Here is a 24,723-nt window from a genome sequence, read left to right on the forward strand (position 1 = left end):
ATCTGAAGTCCTGGTATCAGGGGGTCCCCTAAATACTCAATTTAGTGGTTTTAAGGGGAGCAAGGGGCAGTAGCCAATGGGCTACTTACCCCTGGGGTCACTACACCTCGTAGATGACCACTTTCTTTGGGGAATGGGCACCACCCTGTCACAGAATTCCTAATTCCACCACTCAAGATGGTGAAATTCCTAATTTTGTGTTCACTTCAGGCTAGTCATCTTAGAGGTGTGTCCAGCCTGAAGTGCAGCATGCCTCCTGCATAGCTAATTTTACCGCCTGTCCAGGTGCTAAATGGGCCCTGATCAGGAGGGTGGCATTCCCTCACCTCCTGAGGGAAGCCAGATCCACATACCAAAGCCGGTGGGTTGTTTGAAGCCGCTGCCTTGGAGTGCAGATTTGAAGGTAATCCTGTTGGGAGGGGTGTGTCGCACCACTTCCAGAGCAGGCTTTGCCCGGACTGCCCGAAATCAGAGGCTCTCACTCTTGGGTGCCATAAACTTGTCTGTTGGTGGCAGGCTAGAAAACCTAGTCAATCAGCACACAAGTAGTTGGTAGGTTTTCAGGGGGTACCTCTAAGGTGCCCCCTGGGTGCATGTATTAATAAATCCATCACTCGAATCAGTGAGGGTTTATTAATACAAGATGTTTGATACCAAACGCCCCTATATTCAGAGAAGCCATCATGCAGCTGAGGAACTCGTACTGACCAGTGTCCAGCACCTTTGCTTAAACTAGCTTCCCTGTTCACTTACTATGTCTAAGAATTGACAAAGACATAGAAGGGGCATATTTGCTCATGCAGAAATGTCCTCATCTGTAATATGATGCACCCTGCCTTAGGGTTGTAAGGCCTGCTGCAGGGGTGACTTACAATTATTATAAGTAGTTTTAGGGGATATGGCTCACAAGTGTGTGTCATGCAGTGTTTTCATATTTTTAGAGCACCTTGTCTAACAGACTGCAGTGGCATTCTGTATGAGTTCGGTAGTGGGTCCCTCAGAGTGGCACGTTTTGCTGTAGCTCTTAGGGGACTCTCTTTAGTTCCTATGCCGTAGGTACCGGAGGTACCACTAACTAGGGACTTACAGAGGAGTTAAAGGCCTGGTCACTAGGGGATCAAGTGACCAGTTGTCTTGTTTTGGAGAATGAACACTGGCACTGGTGACCTGGTTAGCAGGAGCCCAGTGCACTTCAGTCAAAGTTGCATCAAATACCATGCAAAAAGTGGCGAGGCTACTGCAACCAAAACCCAGTTTCCTACTTAGGCACACAAGCCTACAAATTCAGAAATATTAATGTTACCGCTCCCTCAGCCCTGGCTTTGAATAATCTTTTTAGCTGTGAACAGTAGTTACACAACGAATCCGCTACTTATTTAAAGAAAAATGAAACCCAGATTTCTCATCTGTGATTCTTGGATTCAGTGTTCTCTGTCTGGAAAAGTCACTGTGGTTGTCAAATACTCCTCACATTCCTTGAGTCTTTCCATCCGCAACAGACGCCCTCCAAGACATCTTTCACTGAAACACTCGCAGGCCTAGCAATCATTCTCAGCTATGCAGTTTACAGGATCACAAGATAATTTCACCAATAGAAAGATGTTCTTTGCAGAGCCTTTGTGTCACCAAATAAATACTCTGTGTAATTAATAATTTTCTCGTTTTTCCATGGAACTAAGTTAAGTTACACAAGGAAATGCCTTATATTAAATATGCAGAATGAAAAACACGTCTCTGGCCTTTTTGTTCCAGGTTTATAGCCCCTTTTATGAGGGACAATCAGTAAATCAAGTGTTCATAGACCACATCTGGATTACTAAATTAATGCTTTGCCTCTAGCACATAAAACTAAAGAGTTTCAGGGAATATAGCATTCCTTTAACAATATATTAAATAATATAATTTCTTCAGCAAGGCTGCATTCAAAACATTGTACTTACTTTAAAGTTCTCTACTAAAATGACGAACAAGTGCTGTAAATAAAGCAAATTCATTTAAGACGGTAGAAATGTCATGTGTGCTTTACTCGCCTGCCTGCTACCCTCACATATCCCTGCCCCCACTCGAGGTTATCTGCGTCTGTGTGGAATGTAGCATATTTTCAATAAATCACATAACCAAACCACAGACGTAGTGGTCACACAACGTCACTGACAGAAGGCCCTAGGTCTAACTCTTAATATTCTCATACACACTAACCTATTTCGGTTGCAATTCACTGGAGGCAGAGGTTATATTTTGAACAAGGTTGTTTATTCCCAATTTCCTAGTCCATCTTTGTTCCTGGTCTGAAAGGAGGTACCTAGTTTGTCTGAGAAAAGACTGTGAATAAACCAATCGTACGTCCTTTTTAGGCAGAGACCACAACATTATACTGTTTGCGATTGTCTTCCTGATGTTGTTTGCAGACATCATTCAATAAAAAAATGTGACTCTATACAACATGAGGTTCAGAGGACCATGTGTCTTTGTGGTTTGTTCATTGCTTACTTGACACAATAAACAGCAAAGCAGCACTTAATCAACTACTCCCAAGTTGTTTTGATTGGGACTGCTTTGCCTCTGCTGGGCCAAATACATCTTCACCTGGCCCAATGTTGCCTTCCCGCTTCGGCGCAAAGAGAAGCGATACAGGATTTGATCATCTTAAGATTGATTACGGCAACATTCTCTACCCGGGTGTCGCTAAGGGTGCACTCAAGCGACTGCAGTTAGTTATAAAATGCTGCTGCCAGGCTTTTCTAAAGCTGCCTAGACGTACCTCCACACCTAAGCTTTTGCACATGCGCCACTGGCTAACTGCTAAGAAAGAAATTCATTTTAAAGCATTCTACCAAATGCACTCACTTTTTTCAAATAAGGGTCCTCAGTATCTCAGATGCTTGGGATCACCTTATAAACCATGTCGCTCCCTGCGCTCCAGCAGTTACAACTTTTCCTCAGTTCCTAGAGAACGAAGAACCCATCAAGTAGCTGTGCGGTCTCCTGTCCAGGTCCCAAACTGTGGAACTCGATTCCACGGTCGCTGAGATTGTGTCAGTCTTTTTCTATTTTTCGTAAACGGCTTAAAACCTGGCTGTTCCAAACCAGCGTCTCAATACTGCTCTGAGGTGGTAGAGTGAGGGGTGTAGAGTTGGGAAACCTGTTGCGGGTAGCTATGAGCTTTATAAAACTCTAATAGTAATAATAATAACATTGTGTATTTAACTCCAACAAGCACCTGTGAAGACATGGACAATCTAGGATGTGCTATCGAAGCTAGATACACACTGGCCAGCGAGCTGTTAAGCTATACATTACTTAAACATCATAAAGCCCCTTCGCATCGGCATTGGGTGGTCTCCGTAAGATGAGGGCCAAGTCTGGATTGCAAGAGCTACTGTTGGTGTGCCCAGTGAAAGACTGAGGGCTGGACTGTATTGCGAATGCAGGAACAGGCCCGGAGGCAAGATCTTAATATGGCTCAGCTGACAGACCTGCTTGGAGGACTACTCAAGTAACTGTGTCCTGTTAGGAACCACATTATCCCTCCAGTTTAGCTGGTTGGGAAGCATAAAACAGACTCAAGTGGAGCATTCCCTAAGACATTCAGCTTCAGCGACCATTTCCTATTTCATCATACGTGAGCCTGCTATATTGCTGATTTTCCCTTACCTGTCATTTCTCAGAGGCAAAAGGGCCAAAAGGCATCGTACCCTCTCAGCCACACTGTGTATTTGGGATCCATTGCTGAAGTGGCCTGTCTCAATCTTGGCACTGCTATAAACCATCTCTTTAGCCCTTATAGTTTCCAAGAAATCAGGGGTTGAAGGTGCAGGGAGTGCCTAATCCTATAGTCAGATTTCCATCTGGAATTGGTAAAGCCTTTTGGTCCGGGGGAATGCCTCTGGTCCTTTAAGTGCCGCGTCACCTGACAAGCTTGACAAAGACTGCCTGTTTCACGATAACAGGATACTAGTCATTGGTTCCTTGCCCAGGGATAGTTGAGCCGCTACAACTGACCGGTTCATAACTGTCATAGGGGTCAAGTCTTTAACTTGTGTCCGAAACTGAGTAGTGTCTCACCTACATTTTTGTTAACAGACTGCAGATAGCCACTGGAACTGGACACAGACATTTGGCACCCTAAAATAAAATGCCTTCCATTGCCAATCTGGGTATGTCACTGGTCACCTTGGTGACATGCTATGAGGTGAATGGTTTACTGTATTAACTCGCAACTTTGGCATTAGACCACAGAGATGTCCAGTGTTGCACCCAGAGCCAACAAACAGTGCTACAAAGAGCTAGTGACATATCAGAACAGCTACTTAGCACATGTTTTAGCTGGCAATGGTGCCCTAGTGATTGAAGCTTTTTTGATAACATTATAAACCTTGAATACCCAACTGAGAGGTCATCAGAGCACAGCCACACTTGGGTGATAGGGTGAATGTTATACAATATCCTGTGCATTAACACAATGAAGATATTTGGTATCACACCTTAGTCTAAGAAGGTGCACCCCACCTCATCATTGCAATCGATATTTTGTTACCCATCTGTCAATAAATTTGTCTTAGAAGATATAGTACCGGCTAGACATCGATTATTCTGAGTGCTATTTACAATGTCATGCTGACACTCAATACCCCCTAGAGTAAATATTCACGACTTTCCAACAGTCTAGTGCCTAAAAGGTTTAGCTTGTTTATCAATTGTACTGCAACAGCCTTGGCAGCTGTGGAATCACAATTGTTAGTAACAGTTAAGGCACAGTATACTAATGTCTAATAACCAAACAGTGCCCGAAGTCCAAAAGGAAAATCTATGTACGAGGGCATCAAAAGGTGGGCTGCAAGCTCCGACACAATAGTAGAAACAGCATTTTTACAAAATAGTACACACAGTGTCTGGTACCAACATGACCCCTCCTTATTCTGCTCTTTCTCAGACTTCCATTTCTACTACCTATGCTTGAATGAAGAATGGGCTTCCAAAATAGATTATGGCACCACTTTGAGTACTAGTTTGCTTTACAGAGCCTTACATGTGGCATATTTTCAGGATGCAAGGTGCAGGCTTGTCGGACACAGGTAACACACAGATGAACTGGTATTGTTACTCTGTAAGAGATTGTGTTACCCATTATTCCACCTTGTTAAACGTGGAACCAGATATAACCCAGGATGCTCTGCTACTATTTTGTGCAGTTGTAGGGCAGGGACATCCTTACTTCACAAGTTCTGTACCAGAAAAAATTGTTCTGTTCAGAAGGACACTATGTTTTGTGACACAGCACTACCAGGCAAAAAAAAATCGCAATTGACCCAACCCAGATTCTACCCTATAGCAAATCAGAGGTGGAGGGCTACAATAATGAACACACATGTAAAAAGAGGTACTGCACACCCTGAGACCATGCCTGATACAGAATGCCTCTGACCAAAATAGACTGGATCCAGTCCAACGCGAAGCATAAGCTCTGCTTCTGTAAAGGTCCATTCTTCGATAAACAGGATATGGGTTTTCAGTGACCTCAGATCAATTCCATCACAAAATGAGGAAGATCTTGCTAGATGTTGTATTCCTAAAACAAATTTAGTACAGCTCAGCAAACAGCTTTTTACATCCAGTACATTGCTTCAAGTGAATAGCATGTGCAGTAGAAATGGCCAGAATCTTATTTAATTTTGGAAATTATAAATGAAAAATAGAACCTTCCCACTCTTCAGGAAGTGTGGCAGGGAAAAAATCTCCACCCAAAATTGGTCAAGCATTGTACAAGTAAAGACAAACATGCTGCCTAAACTGAATGGGTAACAAAAGGAAAACAAAAGTTGTGGGTCATGGCTGGTGATGCACAGATGGGGTGGGCAAATATGCATGGGTGAAAATAGACACCAAGGGAACACAGTATAACTGGTGGTTCTTTTAGGGGGTTTCCAGTCATTCCTGACCTGCTCGGAAAGACAGAGGACAGGACAAAATAATAACAGCTTTAGGCACAATTATTAAAGCAATAAAGTGTTATCCGTTTAGAAATGAGGACACCCCCAACTCAAAAAAAGAATAAGTGGGAACAGATCCTGGTTTAGATTTTATAGGCTAAAAAAAGGAATTTTAACAAACCAACAACCATACAAGATAGCTCTCTGTTGAAATATACTCTGCTAGCAGAATTGCCCAATGACAAGTGGTGAAAGGTACTCTTTGGAGGTGAACATGTGCGATGTGCTAATATGTGCAAGACCTTGAGCATCATAAGGACAGTAAACATGGAGACAGCACAGTAATTTAAGAACTTGACCATTCTTTCTCTCCCCCCACAGACATTCCAGACACCAAGTCACCCCCGCGCTGGCGCCTCTTCCTACCTTCTAGGTTCTCCACACACTGCTCCCGCAGCTCAGGGAAGAAGGTCAGGAATGAATCCAGAAGATCCTGGGCTACCACGCTTGTGAATTTAAACTTCTCGATGTAGGCCTAGAGACAGCGAGACAAGCAGAGGTTGGTACGTAGAAAAGAGAACAGGAAGAGACTACACAGAACACATCAACACAGGCTTTGATAAAAAAAAAAAAACTGGAATGGTCACTTAAGGAAGGTGTTTGCAAAGGGCAAGCCAAGTGGAAAAAAAAGAAATAGGACCCATTTTGTAGTTGTGTTGGGTACCATCCAAGCACAAGAAGATTTAGTAAAAAAAAAAAAAAAAAAAAAAAAAAAAAAAAAAAACAGGATTTCTTTACTTATCTCGGCTAGTTTATCAGATTAAAATGGTTTAATTGAGTCAATTTCAGTCGCAAGTAGAGGGCCAAGAATGTAGGTGCTGCATTGTAGCATGCAGTGGGGGGGATACAGCAAAGGTGAGGAGAGTACTCACACGGAGGAAGGCATCGAACCGCTGGAGGTCCCCACACAGCTGAGACAGGTAATAAACAAAGCAGTAGCCCTTTTCATAGGTGAAGAGGTTCATCAGGTTGCTGGGATTCACTCCTGGAAGAGACACACAGATTAACCCTCAATGTACTAGTTTCGTGGGAGATCTCTTCCGCTGTGCGACAGTGTCAATATGCAGAATAACAGGGCTCACAGGTTTATAAGATTTTTATAAGTGGTGGCACAAAGTCTCGGATCACATTACATAAAACTGATTCACACACACAAAAAAGAGTTTATTTTTTTATTTTTTATTAAAGGACACCGGCTAACAGTCTTGTGGTTTTGTAGAAGTGTCAACAGCAGATATTACTATTAAGCGAGCTAAAGTGTAAGAACAATAAGATAACAAAAAAACACACAGCATGCTTTACAATGTGTCGCGTCTCAAGACATGTATAGCAATGGTACTCATTTTATTTACCTTTGAGGGATAAAAGTCAGTGCGAACGACCAGGATTCAAACCTGTGTCCACTGAGCTATGCAAGCAGCTGTCTGAACACTGCCTGGCCCTAAGGCGAGATCTCAGCACTTGCAATGATGGGATGTCACAGGATAACTGAGGAACACGGGGTTATGTATCTGGGACATGTAGGTGGTGTTCTGGTAATGTTTGCTGGCACACTGATCATATCGATCAGGTGTGGTCCTTCTTAACCATCTTCTCCTGTAGCAGTGTAGACCTAGGGTTCTACAAACATAGGGCCACAAAATCCACTTGAGGATGAAAAACCAAGTGGCTGTGGCTGTCTGCTTTAGATATATGACCACTCTGGCTACTTTATTCTGGGTTTTCTAAATCGTGTTAAATTCTGGCTTGTCTATGAAGGGCACGTTGGTATAAGCCTAAAAAATTACTTTTGTGTCGCGCATGGGGTTATAAATTCGCAGGGGGTGAGGTGGCATTGTGGTTTAATGTCGACTAAACCTCGGGCTGGACATTAGGCATCCCAAAGCCAGAAGTCAAAATGCCCACCCAAAAAAAAATCAGAGGCTTAAGTTGTTGGGATGAGTGTACTTGGTGCAACAGTATCAATATGGCACCACACAACTGTTGATTCCTTACATTCCAGAGTGTGGTGGACCATTTACAGCCGGAGTACTTCCTGGTACTTGTAGGAGTTTCAATACCACTAATTGGACTCAAGGTGAGAAAAGGTGTATTGCACGTGTTACATGTTGACAACTAAATATCTCCCTACATAAATATCAAACTGTACTTAATCAACAAACCCACCCAAACTCGCTTCGAGTAATTTCCTGCTCTTACTCCAGTCTTAGCATCTCTGTGGCACATGCTGGGCAGTGGATTTTGCAGATCATTATGTAAAGTCGATGTTTTGGAGGCAAAGCGTTGGCACAAGATATTTCTGCAGTCTACTTTTCCACCTGCTACAGATTTACAGCGTCCTTTGGTGCACAAGCCTCCAATGAAAACTGTGGAGTTGGATGGTTGTATTGTCTAGAAGCATGTGGGCTACACCGCTTTCTGCATTCAAACATTACTCCATACTGTAGAGGAGTCATCCTATTGTGAGGTTTGGGGGAATAAGGGAAGTAACAAGGTGGTACGATTTACCAAACAAAGGGTTTAGGGTCCAAATATGATGTGTCCCCCCCAAAACGAGTGGCAACAGAGCAATGTTTAACGTGAAATGTTCAAATATCCTTCATGCAAAGTCATAAGATATTTTAACAAGCATGTAACTGTAAGAATATCCCATGAGGGTAGGCTATGCACATTGGGGAGATCAGTCTCAAAGAGTCCTTGATGTGCAGGGACCACAATTAAATGCAGACATCTGAACTACCTGAGAATCACCCAATTGCCAATCCTACCACACATCAGACCTGTGAAGCTCGCTCTTTTCAAGTCAGTGCCTTCCTATTTTTTTCATTTTTCTATTCTTTGAATGTGGTTATATATGTTAAATTATATGGAAAAGCTCGTTTTCAACGTTAGGTACAATGAAGTGTCTCCATCGTTCTGTTGCTGGTGTCAAAGGGCATAACTCCAGATGAATGCTCTTCAGACAGCAGCACAGGATCTGGAGTGCTAAAGGCTAGACGCTGACATGTTTTTGTATAACAACCTCTGATGATATATGCCAGCACCCTTAAGAAGAGTGGCCAGCACATCAACTGGTGCCAAGTCAGTTGCGGCTGCTCAATTCTTGCGGCTCTTCGGTGGCCTCCTCCTTCTTTGGTCAACAAATCTAAGTGCCTGGTGTGAGAGGGGCACCTAAATAATGAATTTAGGGGCATTAAGGGGATTGAAGGGTAGTAGCCAATGGGCTACTGTAAGGAAATGCCTCCTTTGCATGGTTACCCCCTGACTTTTTTGCCTTTGCTGATGCTATGTTTTGATTTGAAAGTGTGCTGAGGCCTGCTAACCAGGCCCCAGCACCAGTGTTCTTTCCCTAACCTGTACTTTTGTTTTACACACTTGGCACACCCTGGCATCCAGGTAAGTTTCTTGTAACTGGTACCCCTGGTACCAAGGGTCCTGATGCCAGGGAAGGTCTCTAAGGGCTGCAGCATAGCTCATGCCACCCTGGGGACCCCTCACTCAGCACAGACACACTGCTTGCCAGCTTGTGTGTGCTGGTGAGGACAAAACGAGTAAGTCGACATGGCACTCCCCTCAGGGTGCCATGCCAACCTCACACTGCCTATGCAGTATAGATAAGTCACCACTCTAGCAGGCCTTACAGCCCTAAGGCAGGGTGCACTATACCATAGGTGAGGGCACCAGTGCATGAGCACTGTGTCCCTACAGTGTCTAAGCAAAACCTTAGACATTGTAAGTGCAGGGTAGCCATAAGAGTATATGGTCTGGGAGTCTGTCAAACACGAACTCCACAGCATCATAATGGCTACACTGAAACCTGGGAAGTTTGGTATCAAACTTCTCAGCACAATAAATGCACACTGATGCCAGTGTACATTTTATTGTGAAATACACCCCAGAGGGCACCTTAGAGGTGCCCCCTGAAACCTTAACCAACTACCCGTGTAGGCTGACTGGTTTTAGCAGCCTGCCACACTCGAGACATGTTGCTGGCCACATGGGGAGAGTGCCTTTGTCACTCTGTGGCCAGTAACAAAGCCTGCACTGGGTGGAGATGCTATCACCTCCCCCAGGCAGGAGCTGTAACACCTGGTGGTGAGCCTCAAAGGCTCACCCCCTTTGGTCCAGCACCACAGGGCACTCCAGCTAGAGGAGTTGCCCGCCCCCTCCGGCCACAGCCCCACTTTTGGCGGCAAGGCCGGAGGAATTAATGAGAAAAACAAGGAGGAGTCACTGGCCAGTCAGGACAGCCCCTAAGGTATCCTGAGCTGAAGTGACTAACTTTTAGAAATCCTCCATCTTGCAGATGGAGGATTCCCCCAATAGGGATAGGAATGTGACCGCGACTGCCTGACTCTGAAATCCCGACGCCTGGAAAAGACCCTGCACCCGCAGCCCCCAGGACCTGAAGGATCGGAACTCCAGTGCAGGAGTGACCCCCAGGAGGCCCTCTCCCTTGCCCAGGTGGTGGCTACCCCAAGGAGCCCCCCCCTTGCCTGCCTGCACCGCTGAAGAGACCCCTTGGTCTCCCATTGAAATCCATTGGAAACCCAACGCTTGTTTGCACACTGCACCCGGCCGCCCTCGCGCTGCTGAGGGTGTACTTCCTGTGTGGACTTGTGTCCCCCCCGGTGCCCTACAAAACCCCCCTGGTCTGCCCCCTGAAGACGCAGGTACTTACCTGCTGGCAGACTGGAACCGGGGCACCCCCTTCTCTCCATTGAAGCCTATGCGTTTTGGGCACCACTTTGAACTCTGCACCTAACCGGCCCTGAGCTGCTGGTGTGGTGACTTTGGGGTTGCTCTGAACCCCCAACGGTGGGCTACCTTGGACCCCAATTTGAACCCCGTAGGTGGTTTACTTACCTGCAAGAACTAACATTACTTTACCTCCCCCAGGAACTGTGAAAATTGCACTGTGTCCACTTTTAAAACAGCTAAATGTGTTTTATGTAAAAAGTATAAATGCTATTGTGATTGTTCAAAGTTCCTAGAGTACTTACCTGCAATATCTTTCAAATGAGTTATTACATGTAGAATTTGAACCTGTGGTTCTTAAAATAAACTAAGAAAATATATTTTTCTATAACAAAAACCTATTGGCCTGGAATTGTTTCTGAGTGTGTTCTCCTCATTTATTGCCTATGTGTATGTACAACAAATGCTTAACACTACTCCTTTGATAAGCCTACTGCTCGACCACACTACCACAAAATAGAGCATTAGTATTCTCTTTTTGCCACTATCTTACCTCTAAGGGAAACCCTTGGACTCTGTGCATACTATTCCTTACTTTGAAATAGTGCATACAGAACCAACTTCCTACAGCTACTTACCCTTGGGGTCACTACACCCCCTTGGAAGTGGGCAAAACCCTGTCTCAGAGTGCCTAATTCCAACACACAAAAGATGGAGGAATTCCTATTTTTATGTTCACTTCAGGTAGGCCACCATAGGGGTGACACTAGCCTGGGAGTGTAACACTCAACCAGACTACTTAATTTCCTGCCAAATGGGCCTTAGGGTAGGGTGTGGCATCCCCAAGGACAGGGGAGAAGCTGGGGATCACACATCAAAAGGTGGCAGCAACTTTGAAATCCATGGCTTTGGTATGTTAAATCACTAGCCATCCTGCTGGAGGTGTGAACACCTTCCTTTGACACAGGCATTGTTTCTGGCCTTCGAGAGCATGGGCTCTCACCTGCATTGGGGGGGGGGGGGGGGTCAGAAACCTGTCTGTGGTGACAGAATTGACAGGACCAGTCAGTCAGCACACTAGAGAACTAGTAGATTTCAGAGGGTACCTCTATGGTACCCTCTGGGTGCATGTATTAATAAATCAATCACAGGAATCAGTGTGCGTTTATTAATATGAGGTGTTTGATACCAAACACCACAGGTTTCAGTGAAGCCATTATGTAGCTGGGTAACATGTTTTGTCCAATGCACAGTACATACCTTAAGATGGTTTCCCTGCTCACTTGTAATATCTAGCAATGGCACTAGCCATTACAGGGGAAAATCTGCTCATGCAGATATGTTGTCACATGTGCTACAATGCACCCTGCCTTAGAGCTCCAAGGCCTGCAGTAGGGGTGACTTACATATAGCCCATGCAATGTCTTTGGCATGGCACACTGGAGTGTGCCATGTTATGTTTTCAAACATGGTTAGTAACATGTCACGCAGCCTGCAGTAACAGTGTGTGTAATTTTGTGTGTGGGTCTGCTCTAGAGGCCAAGGGTACCATTTACTAGGGACTTGCATGGGTGCTAAAGTCCATGACAGGTAGGTTGCAATTAAACTTTACCTCCTTTTGGGTCTAGGGGACCTCTCACGGAGGTCTAATTAGCAGGCCCCAGTGCACTGTCAGAGTCGAAAATCAGCATCTAGAAGTTCTAAGGGGGTACAAATTGGGGGACATCTGAAAAGAAGTCGCGTTTCCTCTGCCTTACATTTCTAACATGCATCTTCAGCATGATCCCTTTGCAAAAAGAGGTTGAAGACCATTAGATGGTCTTGCCAAACGTAGTAAGAATTTAAGGATGGAGAAAACGTAAATGGTGCTATTGCCATGTCTAGGCCTAATCCACTTTGAATCATTCTCACAGGACTTGCCTGTGTGGGCCGGAAATCTTGACATGTTAAAAAGGTATCTGACACCAAAGCTTCTGGGTCTGCTCATAACTGCTTTTTCTTTTGTCTTCGAGTCTCGGTGGACAGTGTTTTTGCAGCGCAGGGAATTTTAAACTCAATGTTAGGAAGACTAAAGAAAAATATGTTGCAGTATGCCAAATCCAATTCTAATCTGCAACAGATACTGCTAACATCTCTAGTCATATTGTTCTGCATATTTGCTTTGATAATATATTTTTTTAACCCTATTAATCTATGTATTTTCCTACTCCTTCACGTGAAATTTTATCTGTACCACCTTTTTTCTGAGATCAGTTTCTTGGCTTCAGTTTTAGGATTTTTATAATTCCCATCAGTATCAACTAAAATGCAGTCCACATTAAAATCAAAGCATGCAAGAATGGGGAGGGCTGGGAGATGCCACGTTCAGACACGAGGAGAGAACACACCTGGCTCAAGCTTGACCTGGAGTTTGCTGACGGGGGTGTCATCTCCAAGGAGCTTCATTTGGCGGTGCAGGGCATCAAGGCGAAAAGCAGTCTCTAGGCAGGTGAAGGAGGCACCTGGAGTCGGAGCGGAAAGGGAAAAGATTAAAGCTGCTCTAGAGGTAGAGCGAAGACTCAATACAATACACAGCTAAGTAAGCAAGCAAAGCATGGCACAGCGAATACTATTCCCTATTGCACATCTATACTTGGATGGTATCCAAGTCAATGCATGCAGCACTTTGTACATGCAGCGACTCAAGGAGTGAACAGAAGGTTTCTTACCCAACAAATGCAATTATTCAAGGTAAATAAACAGGCTCTTAAATTACATATGCAGCACGTTGGAATAAATGAGCGTGCTCCCACTCCAAACATGCAGAGTAAACTAGCTCTCACTCAACACATGCTGTGACTTGGGCTATACTGAAAGACCCTCACCCCATACATGTTGATCTGACGTATACTCTCAGGCTTTCAACCCACACATGCAGTGACTCATTGATAAACTAGTAAGTTCTCACCCCAAACAGGCAGTCACTAAGGCTATACTTGCGCTCTCTTCCCAAGAAAGCAGTAACTGGGTATTCTGGTAGAGTCTCTAAATGCAAATGCAGGGACCTGGAGGATACTGAGAAACTCTCAACCCACACAAATGGTGATTCACAGTATTCTGATTTACTCTCACTCCATACTTCTGACTGGGGCTATTCTTACCCACCCTGGTAGTGCAATGACTTGGGTATGCAGAGAGGCTCTCACTCCATATACGCAGTGACTAAGGCTATCTAGATAGGCTCCCATTGAACATGAAGTGACCATTGGTACATTGATGGAATGCCACCTCACATAAGCAGCTACTTAGGATTAGACTAACAAACTGTAAACAAATATGCAGTAATCCCAGATAAGAGGATTCCTTTGCCCTCCTGGGGATACACAGATATGCTCTCACAGCAGACATACAGTATTCGACTGGCCTAGATTGAAGTTCAATGTACATTATACTTCATACTTTGGAGGAGATGCTGAAGTGGCATTTGTTGAAGGTTACCATGCTGCCTCTGGAAGTACCATGGATGGAAGAGACTGCAACTGTATCTACTGTACTGCATAATTTGTGTCGCACTTTATACGGCTGCCAAGGCCGCACAGCGATCTGATTTCCATAATGTTTCTGGATGACATTGCCAGATGCATGGTTGCAATGATAATGGATGTATCATGTTATGCATGGAATATTTTGGGTGGGGTAAGAGGTTTAAAAACATGCTGCAAAGAGTGGTGCGCAGTATATTGTTGCACATAAGGTGGTGCAGAAAGTGTGAGAAAACACACATTCATGCATAAATACTTGTCAAATTATATAGTCAGTCACTTGCATAAAGTAGGGAAGAGCTGGGTTTTAGTGCACTGGAGGAGTTCCAGACTTTGGTTAAGTACCTAGACAATGAGCTTCCATCAGTTAATGACCTTATGAATAGGGGGATAGTTCAAAGAGGAGCCAAACAGAATATAAGTCTTCTTCCAGGATAGGTGTGGAGTTTCCCAGCGGCAGCTCCTTCGCAATGGCGGAGGAGCATCGCCCCACTGGCTAAGAGCCAGCATGTGCAGGGAGGGGAGGGGCGGGGCTGGACCATGGGAGGTGGGGGGGAGGAGGAGTGGAGTGCACTTAAGTGCACATGCCAGTTTGGCCGGCCGTCTTGGGCCAGTCAAACCGGTATGCGCACTTAGGTTTCTCCAACCTAGCTGTGTTTCACAGCTGGGTTGGAAAAACAGCACAGACTCCAATGCACTGTGAGCAGCAGACCAAGCTGCTCAGACCAATCCAGGTGCTACTCTCATGCTAAGTTTAGCATGAGAGTAGCACCAGGATTGCATGGGGGAGGGGCCTGTGCTGGTGTCCCAACGACTGCTGCTGGGACACCATCAGGAACATGAAGAGAAGTGAGGCAGCCAGCAGCAACAGGACAGGTACTTTTTTTTTATTTTTTTATTATTATTCCTTCTCACCCCCTTGAGATTTGCAGTGCCAACCACTGGAGTTTTCATTGAGGCAGGAATGGTCCAGCCCCAAGGATTGCTAGACGAGCAATGCACATTGCTTTAAAAGGGAAGCATCTGGCATGCAAGTAAAGATCAGTAGGCTGAGAAGCTGTATGACAGCAGCATTCTGAATTCTCTGTAATGTTTGAAGGGCTGACAAAGGTGCTCCAAGTTGTAGGTGGTTGGCATAGTCAAGATGTTAAAGTACTATGGCAAGGGCGGCTTGAATTTTTTGAGGTATGCCAAGGCATGGGAAGATCTGCTTCATCTCATCATATTGCTCTTCTTGGAGACTGACTATACATAATCTATGTGCGAGAGGCTGGCTAGACTTCAATCAATCTTAAACTGCACCTTTATTTGAATTGGACAGTGGCGCCCCTAGTTAATGGTGATCATTATCCCATTCGTCTTGTGTTAGAATATTATTTTTTGAAACGTTTAGTTTAAGATGGTTTATCCAAAGCTAGACAGTCCATTATAAATTGACCACGCCTTTTGTCATTTCCTAGAAGTAGTCACCTACTGGATTCATATCCACTGCTCCATTTAAATCAACTGTAGTGTTGATATCATTCAATGTGGCGATCAGTGCTGCTTCACTACCACAGTCAAGATGCAATCCAGTTAACCCCTTCCCCGCCACGGACGTAATGGTTACGTCCATGGCAGCGCCCGTGTGGCGCCATGGACGTAACCATTACGTCCTGAATGCTTCCCTCGGGAGAAGCGCTAGCGCTCCTCCCGAGGGACGCCCCCCCACCCCCCCAGGTCAGGGCTGACCGGGGAATCCCTTCCCCTTCCACCCCCGACCCCCCCCCCCACCCCCCCCCCCCTGTGACGTCAGCGCGCGAGCGCGCGCTGATTTGTCACAGGGGCCTCCCTAGTCGCGCTGGAAGCTCTGCTTCCAGCGCGATTGAAAAAGAAATGCAAAAGCATTTCTTTTTCAATCACTTGGGAGGCCCGGAGGGGCTTCAAAGGGAAGGAAAAGTATTTCCTTCCCTTTGAAGTCCCTCAGAGGGTTTCAAAAGCCGGATTGCTTGCAATCCGGCTTTTGAAACCCCACTAGACACCAGGGATTTTTTTTTTTTCCTTTGAAATTGACTAAAGGGAGCGACCCCTTGGGCAAGGGTCGCTCCCAGGGGGGGCATTTTTTTGAAAAGGCCTTTTCTGCCCCCCCTGGGGGCAGAAACCTCTAGGCACCAGGGACCATTTTTTTTTTTTTTTTTTTTTTTTTGGTTCATTTTTTTTTATTGAGGTGGGGAGCGACCCCTTAGGCAAGGGTCGCTCCCCTTGGGGGAAAATTATATTTTGGCCATTTCTGCCCCCCTTGGGGGCAGATTGGCCTATTTTGATGAGGCCAATCTGCCCCCAAGGGGGGTAGAAACCACTAGACACCAGGGTTTTTTTTATTTTTATTATTGTTATTGACAAAAGGGAGCGACCCCTTGGGCAAGGGTCGCTCCCAGGGGGGGGCATATTTTCGGAAAGGCCTTTTCTGCCCCCCCTGGGGGCAGATCGGCCTACTATTAGGCCGATCTGCCCCCAGGGGGGGCAGAAACCTCTAGGCACCAGGGACCTTTTTTTTTTTTTTGTTTCATTTTTTTTTTTTTGGTGGGGAGCGACCCCTTAGGCAAGGGTCGCTCCCCTTGGGGGAAAATTATATTTTGGCCATTTCTGCCTCCCTTGGGGGCAGATTGGCCTATTTTGATGAGGCCAATCTGCCCCCAAGGGGGGTAGAAACCACTAGACACCAGGGAGTTTTTTCTTTGCGTGAATTTCACGCAAAGGGAGCGACCCCTTAGGCAAGGGTCGCTCCCTGGGGGGGAGGGCAATTTATTTTAGGCCATTTCTGCCCCCCCTGGGGGCAGATCGGCCTATTATTAGGCCGATCTGCCCCCAGGGGGGGAAGAAACCTCTAGGCGCCAGGGCAATTTTTTTTTTTGTGTTTTTTTTTTTTGTTCTTTCTTTTTTTTAGAGATGGGGAGCGACCCATCAGGCAAGGGTCGCTCCCCTGGGGGGCAAATTGTATTTAGACCATTTCTGCCCCCCTGGGGGCAGATTGGCCGATTTTAGGTCAATCTGCCCCCAAGGGGGCAGAAACCACTAGGCACCGGGGATTTGGTTTTTGGCGCCAATGTCACCCAGGGGGAGCGACCCCGTAGGCAAGGGTCGCTCGCGGGGGGTGGGGGGGCAAATTTATTTTAGGCCATTTCTGCCCCCCCGGGGGACAGATCGGCCTATTATTAGGCCGAACTGCCCCCGGGGGGGGGGGCAGAACACTCTAGGCGCCAGGGCAATTTTATTTTTGTGTGTTTTTTTTTTTGTTGTTTCTTTTTTTAGAGATGGGGAGCGACCCATCAGGCAAGGGTCGCTCCCCTGGGGGGGCAAATTGTATTTAGACCATTTCTGCCCCCCTGGGGGCAGATTGGCCAATTTTAGGTCAATCTGCCCCCAAGGGGGCAGAAACCACTAGGCACCGGGGATTTGTTTGTTGGCGCCAATGTCACGCAGGGGGAGCGACCCCGTAGGCAAGGGTCGCTCCCGGGGGGGGGGGGGGTGGGGGTTGGGGGGGGCAAATTTATTTTAGGCCATTTCTGCCCCCCCGGGGGACAGATCGGCCTATTATTAGGCCGAACTGCCCCCGGGGGGGGGGGGGGCAGAACACTCTAGGCGCCAGGGCAATTTTATTTTTGTGTGTTTTTATTTTGTTGTTTCTTTTTTTAGAGATGGGGAGCGACCCATCAGGCAAGGGTCGCTCCCCTGGGGGGGCAAATTGTATTTAGACCATTTCTGCCCCCCTGGGGGCAGATTGGCCAATTTTAGGTCAATCTGCCCCCAAGGGGGCAGAAACCACTAGGCACCGGGGATTTGTTTGTTGGCGCCCATGTCACGCAGGGGGAGCGACCCCGTAGGCAAGGGTCGCTCCCGGGGGGGGGGGGGTGGGGGTTGGGGGGGCAAATTTATTTTAGGCCATTTCTGCCCCCCCGGGGGACAGATCGGCCTATTATTAGGCCGAACTGCCCCCGGGGGGGGGCAGAAAACTCTAGGCGCCAGGGCAATTTTATTTTTGTGTGTTTTTTTTTTGTTGTTTCTTTTTTTAGAGATGGGGAGCGACCCATCAGGCAAGGGTCGCTCCCCTGGGGGGGGCAAATTGTATTTAGACCATTTCTGCCCCCCTGGGGGCAGATTGGCCAATTTTAGGTCAATCTGCCCCCAAGGGGGCAGAAACCACTAGGCACCGGGGATTTGTTTTTTGGCGCCAATGTGACGCAGGGGGAGCGACCCCGTAGGCAAGGGTCGCTCCGGGGGGGGGGGGGGGGGGATTTATTTTAGGCCATTTCTGCCCCCCCGGGGGGCAGATCGGCCTATTATTAGGCCGATCTGCCCCCGGGGGGGGGGGGGGGGGGCAGAAACCTCTAGGCGCCAGGGGAATTTTTCTTTTTTTTTTTTTTTTTTTTTTTTAGAGATGGGGAGCGACCCATCAGGCAAAAGTCGCTCCCCTGGGGGACAAATTGTATTTAGGCCATTTCTGCCCCCCTTGGGGGCAGATTGGCTGAGTTTAGGTCAACCTGCCCCCAAGGGGGCAGAAACCACTAGGCACCGGGGATTTGTTTTTTGGTGCCAATGTCACGCAGGGGGAGCGACCCCGTAGGCAAGGGTCGCTCCCGGCGGGGGAGGGTGGGGGTTGGGGGGGCAAATTTATTTTAGGGCATTTCTGCCCCCCCCCCCCCCTGGGGCCGGCTGAGCTACAGGCCAAACACCACAGGTAGGCACCTTGCAAAAAACACCTCTGTTTTCTGTGAAAAAATATGTTGTGTCCACGTTGTGTTTTGGGCCATTTCCTTTTGTGGGCGCTAGGCCTACCCACAGAAGTGATGTACCATTTTTATCGAGAGACTTAGGGGAACGCTGGGTGGAAGGAAATTTGTGGCTCCTCTCAGATTCCAGAACTTTCTGTCACCGAAATGAGGAAAAAGTGTTTTTTGGGCCAAATTTTGATGTTTGCAAAGGATTCTGGGTAACATAACCTGGTCAGAGCCCCGCAAGTCACCCCATCTTGGATTCCCCTGGGTTTCTAGTTTTCAAAAATGCACTGGTTTGCTAGGTTTCCTCAGGTGTCGGCTGAGCTACAGGGCAAAATCCACAGGTAGGCACTGCTTTTTAAAAAAAATTTGATGTGTCCACGTTGTGTTTTGGGCCCTTTCCTTTCGTGGGCGCTAGTCCTACCCACGCAAGTGAGGTATCATTTTTATCGGGAGACTTGGGGGAACGCTGGGTGGAAGGAAATTTGTAGCTTCTCTCAGATTCCAGAACTTTCTGCCACAGAAATGTGAGGGACATGTGTTTTTTTAGCCACATTTTGAGGTTTGCAAAGGATTCTGGGTAACAGAACCTGGTCCGAGCCCCGCAAGTCACCCCTCCTTGGATTCCCCTAGGTCTCTAGTTTTCAGAAATGCACAGGTTTGGTAGGTTTCCCTAGGTGCCGGCTGAGCTAGAGGCCAAAATCTACAGGTAGGCACTTCGCAAAAAACACCTCTGTTTTTTTCCAAAATTTAGGATGTGTCCACGTTGCGCTTTGGGGTGTTTCCTGTCGCCGGCGCTAGGCCTACCCACGCAAGTGAGGTATCATTTTTATCGGGAGACTTGGGGGAACGCTGGGTGGAAGGAAATTTGTAGCTCCTCTCAGATTCCAGAACTTTCTGCCACAGAAATGTGAGTAACATGTGTATTTTTAGCCAAATTTTGAGGTTTGCAAAGGATTCTGGGTAACAGAACCTGGTCCGAGCCCCGCAAGTCACCCCTCCTTGGATTCCCCTAGGTCTCTAGTTTTCAGAAATGCACAGGTTTGGTAGCTTTCCCTAGGTGCCGGCTGAGCTAGAGGCCAAAATCTACAGGTAGGCACTTCGCAAAAAACACCTCTGTTTTTTTCCAAAATTTAGGATGTGTCCACGTTGCGCTTTGGGGTGTTTCCTGTCGCCGGCGCTAGGCCTACCCACGCAAGTGAGGTATCATTTTTATCGGGAGACTTGGGGGAACGCTGGGTGGAAGGAAATTTGTAGCTTCTCTCAGATTCCAGAACTTTCTGCCACAGAAATGTGAGGGACATGTGTTTTTTTAGCCACATTTTGAGGTTTGCAAAGGATTATGGGTAACAGAACCTGGTCCGAGCCCCGCAAGTCACCCCTCCTTGGATTCCCCTAGGTCTCTAGTTTTCAGAAATGCACAGGTTTGGTAGGTTTCCCTAGGTGGTGGCTGAGCTAGAGGCCAAAATCTACAGGTAGTCACTTTGCTAAAAACAGCTCTGTTTTCTGTGATATGTCCACGTTGTGTTTTGGGGCATATCCTGTCGCGGGCGCTAGGCCTACCCACACAAGTGAGGTATCATTTTTATCGGGAGACGTGGGGGAACGCTGGGTGGAAGGAAATTTGTGGCTCCTCTCAGATTCCAGAACTTTCTGCCACAGAAATGTGAGGAACATGTGTTTTTTTAGCCAAATTTTGAGGTTTGCAAAGGATTCTGGGTAACAGAACCTGGTCCGAGCCACACAAGTCACCCCTCCTTGGATTCCCCTAGGTCTCTAGTTTTCAGAAATGCATAGGTTTGGTAGGTTTCCCTAGGTGGCGGCTGAGCTAGAGGCCAAAATCTACAGGTAGTCACTTTGCTAAAAACAGCTCTGTTTTCTGTGATATGTCCACGTTGTGTTTTGGGGCATATCCTGTCGCGGGCGCTAGGCCTACCCACACAAGTGAGGTATCATTTTTATCGGGAGACGTGGGGGAACGCTGGGTGGAAGGAAATTTGTGGCTCCTCTCAGATTCCAGAACTTTCTGCCACAGAAATGTGAGGAACATGTGTTTTTTTAGCCAAATTTTGAGGTTTGCAAAGGATTCTGGGTAACAGAACCTGGTCCGAGCCACACAAGTCACCCCTCCTTGGATTCCCCTAGGTCTCTAGTTTTCAGAAATGCATAGGTTTGGTAGGTTTCCCTAGGTGGCGGCTGAGCTAGAGGCCAAAATCTACAGGTAGTCACTTTGCTAAAAACAGCTCTGTTTTCTGTGATATGTCCACGTTGTGTTTTGGGGCATATCCTGTCGCGGGCGCTAGGCCTACCCACACAAGTGAGGTATCATTTTTATCGGGAGACGTGGGGGAACGCTGGGTGGAAGGAAATTTGTGGCTCCTCTCAGATTCCAGAACTTTCTGCCACAGAAATTTGAGGAACATGTGTTTTTTTAGCCAAATTTTGAGGTTTGCAAAGGATTCTGGGTAACAGAACCTGGTCCGAGCCACACAAGTCACCCCTCCTTGGATTCCCCTAGGTCTCTAGTTTTCAGAAATGCATAGGTTTGGTAGGTTTCCCTAGGTGGCGGCTGAGCTAGAGGCCAAAATCTACAGGTAGTCACTTTGCTAAAAACAGCTCTGTTTTCTGTGATATGTCCACGTTGTGTTTTGGGGCATATCCTGTCGCGGGCGCTAGGCCTACCCACACAAGTGAGGTATCATTTTTATCGGGAGACGTGGGGGAACGCTGGGTGGAAGGAAATTTGTGGCTCCTCTCAGATTCCAGAACTTTCTGCCACAGAAATTTGAGGAACATGTGTTTTTTTAGCCAAATTTTGAGGTTTGCAAAGGATTCTGGGTAACAGAACCTGGTCCGAGCCCCGCAAGTCACCCCTCCTTGGATCCCCCTAGGTCTCTAGTTTTCAGAAATGCACAGGTTTGGTAGGTTTCCCTAGGTGGCGGCTGAGCTAGAGGCCAAAATCTACAGGTAGTCACTTTGCTAAAAACAGCTCTGTTTTCTGTGATGTGTCCAGGTTGTGTTTTGGGGCATATCCTGTCGCGGGCGCTAGGCCTACCCAAACAAGTGAGGTATCATTTTTATCAGGAGACTTGGGGGAACATAGAATAGCAAAACAAGTGTTATTGCCCCTTGTCTTTCTCTACATTTATTCCTTCCAAATATAGGGGTGTGTGTAAAAAAGACATCTATTTGAGAAATTCCATGTAATTCACGTGCTACTATGGTCACCCCGGAATTCAGAGATGTGCAAATAACCACTGCTCCTCAACACCTTATCTTGTGCCCTTTTTGGAAATGCAAAGGTTTTCTTGATAGCTATTTTTTACTCCTTATATTTCAGCAAATGAATTACTGTATACCCGGTATAGAATGAAAACGCACTGCAGGGTGCAGCTCATTTATTGGCTCTGGGTTCCTCGGGTTCTTGATGAACCTACAAACCCTATATATCCCCGCAACCAGAGGAGTCCAGCAGACGTAACGGTATATTGCTTTCGATAATCTGACATTGCAGGGAAAAGTTACAGAGTAAAAAGTAGAGAAAAATTGATGTTTTTTTCACCTCAATTTCAATATTTTTCTTTTTCAGCTGTTATTTTCTGTAGGAAACCCTTGTAGGATCTACACAAATGACCCCTTGCTGAATTCAGAATTTTGTCTACTTTTCAGAAATGTTTAGGTTTCTGGGATCCAGCATTGGTTTCATGACCATTCCTGTCACTGACTGGAAGGAGGCTGAAAGCACAAAAAATTGCACAAATGGGGTATGCCCCAGTAAAATGCCAAAATTGTGTTGAAAAATTGGGTTTTCGGATTCAAGTCTGCCTGTTCCTGAAAGCTGGGAAGCTGCTGAGTTTAGCACCGCAAACCCTTTGTTGATGCCATTTTTAGGGGAAAAACCACAAGCCTTCTTCTGCAGCCACTTTTTCCAATTTTTTTGAAAAAAACAAAATTTTCCCTGTATTTTGGCCAATTTCTTGGCCTCTTTCAGGGGAACCCACAAAGTCTGGGTACCTCCAGAATCCCTAGGATGTTGGAAAAAAAGGACGCAAATTTGGCTTGGTTAGCTTATGTGGACAAAAAGTTATGCGGGCCTAAGCGCGAACTGCCCCAAATAGGCAAAAAAAGGCCTGGCACAGGAGGGGGAAAAGGCCTGGCAGCGAAGTGGTTAATAAGGCTGAGACAGGTCATTTTCTTCAATGAATGGGAATACAGGCCTGAAAACAGGTCTTTCAATGAATTTATACAAGAATGTGCAGTCCTGTTTTTCGATAGGCAGAAAGATCCACAAAATCAAAACAAGTTATTAAGAACAGATTTTAAGGAAGATGTTTGAGTGCCCCTGGAAACTTTTTGGTCTCTACGGAGTGGTTGATGATGGCTCTGGTCAGGCAGGAACTTGAATTATGGAGGAGAAAGTTCCATAATATATATATCTAGTGGACATTTTGTAGCTTATGGTGCTGCTGCGCCACAGGCATTCATGGTTTTGGTGAAGTCTTTAAAAATGCTGGGATTAAAGAGGCATAGCTTCAGAACTTGACTTGTTTGTTGTGTTACATGTAGAAATGGTGAAATCAGATTTTCCTCTTTTTTTCTTTCCCAGGTAGAATTACAGTTCTTTGGCTTTTTTTTCCATAATGAAATGTTCATGGAGGGAGGGTGCAATGTTTAAGGCAATGCATTAATAAATAACTGTAGGAAATTCCCTAGATGGGCAAGTGATTTCTGAGACTCAGCACTTTCACCTTTTTGACAGATCCTGAAATGGTGTTGGATTGCAAGATTGTTATTGGTGTGTGTTTTTTTAGCATTGTCTTCTATCTGATTTCAGTCATGTGGCCAATGTACTTAGGTGACGTGTGATGCAACGTGCACCCTTGCTGTATTTTTAACTATGCCTGCGTATGAAATTCAAACATTTGACAGGCAGGACACTTAATCATTAGATGACAGTGTTTGGATGTACCTAATGTTGGGTGATTGTAGTATGCCCTTTAATATGGGTATTTTAGTTTTGTTCCGTGTTGATACAGGTAGGAGCTGTGTCTACACAAGAACGTACCAGAAAAGTGTTGGAATAGATACTGTTGGGCAAGCATGTAACTAGTGTTTTTATAGTCTGTGTCAAAGAGCTTAAACCCCACTGGCTCGGGGACCTTGGGAGTGTCAGGGGAGTGCCACGTGTAGAAGGTGAAATCTTCTATCAGTTCTGGTGTATGCTCTACAGTCCATACTGAAGCAGCAGAAGGGCAAACCATAGCAACGGACATTTTTCAGTGCCTCGCTGCATACTTATAAGCTCTCACTCTGCGGTGCCCTTTCTTGAGAGCACAGGGCAAACACTATTTCTATCCCATATGTTTGTGAAAATCTGATGCACTACATTTTCTAAAACTCAGGGATCCGTGGAACTCCTTGGGTCCCTAGTTCTAACGGAGAACTTTCAGCACAAGTTATTTGGGTCTGTACAGGGGATTTGGACAAAGTTTTTTGTACTAGTACAAGAATGTTTACCATTCTGGGCAACTCAGTGGGCTAAAGCCTACTCAAGTGTCAACACCTTAAAATAAAAAATGTACTACAAAAATTCAAAGAATACAAAATCCCAGACAGTACCTCATCACAATAAAAGTACTATTGCAATTTAGAGATCGGATCTTTAAGATCTTAGCTATGGGGTCCAGTCACTAAATGAGAACCAGTGTAGCACTGATTCCTGTGCGTTTGGTCATGGGGTAGATGTAGTACAGGGCCAGC

The 24,723-nt window shown here is 46.1% G+C and overlaps 1 protein-coding gene across 1 annotated transcript in view; it reads right to left on the reverse strand.

The window, feature by feature from the left end:
• Nucleotides 1-24,723, reverse strand: part of RNPEPL1 (arginyl aminopeptidase like 1) — a 92,240-nt gene that overhangs the window by 12,792 nt on the left and 54,725 nt on the right. The window contains exons 6-8 of the mRNA XM_069212922.1: nucleotides 13,076-13,189; nucleotides 6,863-6,975; nucleotides 6,357-6,465 (exon numbers count right to left, since the gene is read on the reverse strand). Of these exons, the coding sequence (XP_069069023.1) occupies nucleotides 6,357-6,465; nucleotides 6,863-6,975; nucleotides 13,076-13,189 (336 nt within the window). The remainder of the gene's footprint in view (nucleotides 1-6,356; nucleotides 6,466-6,862; nucleotides 6,976-13,075; nucleotides 13,190-24,723) is intronic.

The sequence above is a fragment of the Pleurodeles waltl genome, chromosome 11, assembly GCF_031143425.1.
Source record: "Pleurodeles waltl isolate 20211129_DDA chromosome 11, aPleWal1.hap1.20221129, whole genome shotgun sequence".
Classification (NCBI taxonomy): Eukaryota; Metazoa; Chordata; class Amphibia; order Caudata; family Salamandridae; genus Pleurodeles; species Pleurodeles waltl.